Below are 6,008 nucleotides of genomic sequence, written 5' to 3'. Positions count from 1 at the left end.
CCTCAATTGCGGTCACTCTTTCCGCGTCCTTAGTAGCACCAAATGTATCTCCTGCTCTATCAGCTCCTCGCCTTGGATTGTGCCAATTCCTTTGATTGTTGGCCAACCTTTGGAATAAGGCCCTCACCTCATCGTGAGTTAGTTCATCTAGGTTCCCATTCGAACCTGCGGTCACCAATCCCGTGCCTTCACTGTTGAGTCCCTTGTAGAATTTCAAAAGGTCATGCCCCGGAGCTAATCCGTGACTTGGGCATTTTCTTATCAACTCTGTGAATCTCTTCCATGCCTCCGTGAAGGACTCATCATACTTCTGTCGGAATGAGGTGATCTCCTCTCTCAATTTCTCAATCTTCATTGGAGAGTTGTATTCCACAAGAAACAACGACTTCAACTCTTGGAATGTTGCAATGTTGTAGCCCGGTAATGAGTCATACCACGCTCTTGCCTTCTCCCTCAATGAGAATGGAAATAAGGCCCTCTTAATCCGATGATGCTCCACATTTGGAGGTCTATGAGAATTTGTCAGCTCGTAGAAGGCATTCAAATGGCTCACCGGATCTTCATCATCCCGTCCATGAAAAAGATTTCCTCCATTCACCAAACTGATGTAGTGAGGTGGAATGTTGACGTTGTCATTTGCGTAGGCACACTCCCCTGGGTACTCAATTCCCGATCTCAGAGTGTCGCCAAACCTCACCACGGGTGGTGGAATCTCATTGTTCTCTGCCATTGATTCACCGTCTGAATCCTGATCCCTTTCTTCACCAAAGAGTCGGTTACTTCTGAATGGACTCGAATAGTCCGGGAATATCTCAAACTCTGAACCTCTGACCTTACTTCTTCTTTGATAACAGAGTAGTCCAAACGGTGGTGTACCCTGTGATCGCGTGTGCATTCACTTTTTTTTTTTTTTTTTACCTGCGCAACAGAAAATACACCAAGCACAAGCACAATATATTTCCCTATTACCGAAAGCGAGACCTCTCGACAACTTCGGGGTAAGTACTATAAAGTGTGTGTGCTTAAGTGAAAACTAAACTACCTAACTAAGAGTTAAAAGATGTCACCTAGAAAATATACTCCTTCGTCTTCAAGTCCAGACGCGGTAGATGGCTATCACCTCCAAGAACACGAAATGAGTACCTACAAAAATAAGAGAAAGATCAAATAAAAATAAAACAAAACACAAACTAGAAGTTAAACAATCTATTGCCTTCCCCGGCAACGGCGCCAAAACCTGATGTGTAATTTTCGAGTTTTAATATCAAGTGTATAATCACACAAGTTTAATTAATTAACTCTAATATTACAGCAATACTGCAAGAATACAGTGTCGATTGTAATATTTCGAGTGTCGATCCACAGGGAAGGAATTGATTATTTAATTCTAAAACAAAGAAAAGACATACTAAAAGATGATTTGTTTTGTAGATTTTGATTTCTAAAAGTTGATGACAAAATGCAACTACAAGTTAACTAAGGGAAACTTTTCAAATAGGAGAAAGACGTCACTCCAAGTTGCTCACGAGGCTTGTATTATTCTACACCTTTAATAATGAAACATACGGAGGGATTAAAACATCAACCTAATCACGTACACTGAACATGTTTGTGACGTATAATTCACAGTCAGCTGAACACTTGTTCCATGAATTAATTTTCAAAGACATTAAATTCCTGCGGAAGCGCGGGAATAAAAGATCCTCTACTATAAACTCCTACTTAATCCACTATCAAATTATCCTCTGAACAATTCTAATTCGATAGCAATCCAACAATCAATCATTCCTAAACTATGTTAAAGAGACAATAGCATAAGAAATAACATCACTACGTTATTAGCCAAAAACATAGTGAATAAATATTGCGCACATTGTTGGACACAAACATATGATATCAAAGGTGTAAAAACATCCTTACAAGGCCTAGATTACAACTTGGAGCAACATAGAGAGCCTAGCCTAAACACATGGTAAATATAACAAAGAAAACCGTAGGATTCGAGCTCTCGTTGAGTGGAGTGGAGATTTGGAGTCGGATCGTCGGAAAGTTGATCGAAACTCGTGTGAATTCGCCACCACCCAAGTCCACTCTCTTTCCTCAATTTTTGTTCAACAATTAATGCCCCTCACGTCACATTTCTTCTCCCTAAAAAATGTCACCTCCAAAAATGTCCCATCACACTCTCTCCTCCCCACCTTTTTCTCTTTTTTTTCTCGGGAAGGGAAACCGTTGCCTTCAACTGTAATATTGCAGTTATAATTCATCCACCCGGCCGGGTAGTATTTTTGGACATAAAATTAACCCGGCCGGGTGACATAAATTCGACCCCTCCTGACTTCCCATGCCTCGCGAAAATCACCCGGCCGGGTGGTATTTTTGGGCATGAAATTAACCCGGCCGGGTGGCCACTTTTGAGAGCTTTCTGCACAGCTTTTCACCCTTCGAGCTTCCTTCTTTGTTTCACCATTTACTCCTCTTCCTACACCATAAAACACACTTTTGCAAGTATCAAACTATATAAATCATGTAAAGTTATGAGAATAACAATGTAAATTTGATTCACATCAGAAAACACTTGAAACAACAAAACACTTGGATCATCAAATATGGGTGGTACGTGCGATTTGATATTAATTAGATTTTCTGACACTTTAAACAACAAATGTTTATAGAAGTAAAGTTGATACATATGTACTCTAATTCAAAAAAAAATGATGATGTGATTGAAAAAGGAGCAATTAATATGATTCAACATTCCACTTAGGTCACGAAATAAAATTTTAGGAATGGGTGATGCGCCACCAACTCCAGTGTGCTGAGATATTGCAAATCTTGGTGTAGGGTCTCTATCACCTTGCTCTTCTTCTCATATGTATCACCCTCGTTTCACATTTAATCAAATAATCACTAATTAGTTTTGTTGATATGTTTTTAGGAAATTAGTTGATGATTACTTATTAATAAAAAATTACATATCCGTTGTTTACTTCAATGTATATAAACCTAGACGATTGGATAGGTGTGGATACAAAAATTTCTCTTGGTAAAAGCTATATATTCTAAATTTTGAGAATGATAGCATCTCTCTCCACAGTAGAAGACAGATGGCACCAACGTCTCAGATTCGATGCGTGATAGAGAAGTTGGCACCACCGCATCTGATTCAAGGCATGAGAGAGAATCTGATGCCTTTTGTGGCCACATCATCGTGCATCGTAGATTCAGTAAATCGACACGGGGGCGACGACTCATATAACATTACAAGATAGTCTATTTTTTTGTGAACATGCTAAAATAGTTAAAATGACCTATTTTTTGGACGGATGGAACATTAACTATTCTCAATTCATTTTCTTTCAAGAGTAACGATTTTATTGGTATGTTAAAATTGTATGAACATACTTCTATAATTGTAATAATATGATGGCATATAATTTGGTTGGATATTATGGCATTAATAACGTTAATGGATTTAAAGCGGTATATCTATCCCACAGCTAACCATACCAACTCCATGAAGAAAATCGAAAGAATTAGTAGTATATGATTTGTTGGACACAAAAAAAATCATCGAAGACAAGATCACAACCCAGCACAGCACTAGTTTTGTTTTCAGACTTTGGAACTCTTTTAGCTTTATTAGTTTCAAAGCAACAGTTAATCATGTCCCATTTCACGGTACATAATAAACTTAGTTACGTTCAAGTGAAAAATCCTACTCCTACTAATAACATAGTAGTATTAAATTAAAATAGAAACTTAGTAATTTTATGCAATTACAAAACTATACTAAAAATATATGAGCTTTCTTATTATTAAAAGGATCCGTACATAATTCACAGAAGGCTTCATATTTACATGTACATTTTGTCACGTTTGACCCTAATCAATATTGCCCCACCCTTGGTACGTGGCACAAAAGTCTAACTACTTCTCCCAGCAACCCCATTTAAAAAATGATAATTCCCTGTAAATCTTGGTTGGTGGGAAACCTAATCACAAGAAAGGTTTCACTTTCATATCCCATCACCATACACAAAAACTAATTACTATCGATTCGAGCCACACACATGTTACTTAGTAACGTGATACGTGAGCTCGAATCGTTATATTTTTCATTTCCCTCCTCTCTAGCTAGGTATATACAAAGGCGAAATTAATTTTTATTAATGATTATTCCCGTTCTCTATTGGCCCCAACTCCAAAATCATTGAAGCATTCGAAGCCAAAGTCGTGGACCCCGAAGTCCTGGCAATCGAGCAGCCACTGGCAACTCGGGTCCCACGATGAGGCAGAGAAGGTCGCGAGGCCCTCCTCCGATGATGGAAACTCCCACGGGAAATCCATCATTAGAGGATCATCCCGGAATAGGCAGCTAATCAAGGGGTCGTTTTCGTACAAGTTGTTGTCGTCCGATGAGCTGTTTTGGTCGGCTGGGGAGTATGAGGTTTCCTTGGAGGAGGCGAAAGGGGCGTCCGCAGCCAGAAGCTGCGGGTGCTTCTCCTCCGTTTGTTCGGATTGGGATTTTTTTGGGTCCTTTTCTACATTGTTGAGGGGTTGGTGCGTGACAGGATCGATCCCCATTTTTATAAGCTTCTTTTTAATGTGGGTGTTCCAATGATTCTTGATCTCGTTGTCAGTTCTTCCCGGCAATTTTGATGCTATTTTAGACCACCTGTTTGATTTTAAATAGTAGAGACAAATCAAAGTTAGAATGATAAATTAAATAGGGTCGCATGATTTTTAGTGTGTATATATAAAGAAAGTTTGTGATGATTAGCTACATTTTTTTTGGAGGAATATTAATATCATTTGGTAGTTTGGTGACATGAAAAATAAAGAAAAGAAATAGTATAAAGCTTACAAAAGATATGCGATCTTGTATGTAATTAAAAACTCGTAGGTGGGCAAAAGGTGTAAATAACCAAATATTATCATTATGAGAAAAAAGATTAATAAAAAGAAGGACGCTAGTATTACTTTTTACCAATCAGAAGCCTTTTACCGCTCAAAATAAATACTCCTTAGAAGTACATTTGGAAAGAGAGCAATAATGTGTTGGAGCTCAAAAAGTAGTAAGACATAAAGACAATATACTGTATCCCACTTTTTATACTCCATATTGAAGCTTTAGAAGTTGCACTAATATATGAAATTAATTATTTAATTTAATGACCCCCATCTAAAAAAGATAAGATAATCAATGAATCGAAAAGTTAGAAATCAATTAATTAAAAAGTGGGTTTAAGTTGAGTGCTTAAATGTGGCCAACACAATATGTGTTGGCGAAGGAAGAGCAACTAATTAATTTACTTGACACAGCCTTGAGTGGAACTTGGGGAGTGTAATCATTGATGATAATTCACTAGTATTTCACTTATTAAATATGTCAAAAATATAATATAGAATATAATATGATGTACTAACTATTTTTACACTTTGAAGCTACATAACGTAAAAAACAAACATAGAAAAAAGAAATTTAATTTACACGACAACCTGCATATTAACATTAATTTGTACTCCCTTAATTAAAAATCCCATTATATAGAAAAAAAATAAGTAGGAGGAGTAGTAATGGAATGTATGTTGATCAAATGATAGTGTTTAAAATTTTAAAAAAAAAAGAAACGAAAGCGAACCTATTGCCAAGGCGTGCATGAAGATCAATGACCAACTGCTCCTCCGGCTGGTTGAGGAGGCCCCGCTTCAAGTCGGGGCGGAGGTAGTTGGTCCAGCGGAGGCGGCAGCTCTTCCCGCAGCGGCGAAGGCCGGCCAGTTTGGGGACGGCCCGCCAACAGCATTGGCCATTGGTGAGGATGAAGTTAATGAGCTTCTTGTCTTCCTCGGCCGTCCACGGGCCCTTCTTCACCCCGAGCTTGTCACAACACGGCTGCCGACCCATTATTATTGATCTACCTAACACAAATTAATCTTGCATATGATTAGATATGTGTATATGTTTTGAATGATTAAACAGGGCCAGGAACTCACTCAAAAGTCCT

General features: G+C 38.2%; 1 protein-coding gene and 1 non-coding gene across 2 annotated transcripts; one reads left to right on the top strand and one right to left on the bottom strand.

Annotated features, from left to right (window-relative positions):
* The first annotated feature begins 236 nt into the window (after positions 1-236).
* On the top strand, positions 237-343 carry LOC121797547. Its single transcript, XR_006049908.1, has one exon. It is a non-coding gene; the product is annotated as a small nucleolar RNA R71 (small nucleolar RNA).
* A 3,445-nt stretch (positions 344-3,788) lies between these two features.
* Positions 3,789-6,008, bottom strand: LOC121793404 (MYB-like transcription factor ODO1). Its single transcript, XM_042191408.1, has 2 exons — positions 5,646-6,008; positions 3,789-4,678 (listed from the first exon to the last, which is right to left on the bottom strand). Exons 1-2 carry the CDS (start codon positions 5,906-5,908, stop codon positions 4,177-4,179), a joined length of 765 nt encoding a protein of 254 aa, XP_042047342.1. The 5' UTR covers positions 5,909-6,008; the 3' UTR covers positions 3,789-4,176.

This window comes from Salvia splendens, chromosome 3 (assembly GCF_004379255.2).
Source record: "Salvia splendens isolate huo1 chromosome 3, SspV2, whole genome shotgun sequence".
In the NCBI taxonomy this organism is placed as follows: domain Eukaryota; kingdom Viridiplantae; phylum Streptophyta; class Magnoliopsida; order Lamiales; family Lamiaceae; genus Salvia; species Salvia splendens.
This window is presented reverse-complemented; position numbering and strand designations above follow the sequence as displayed.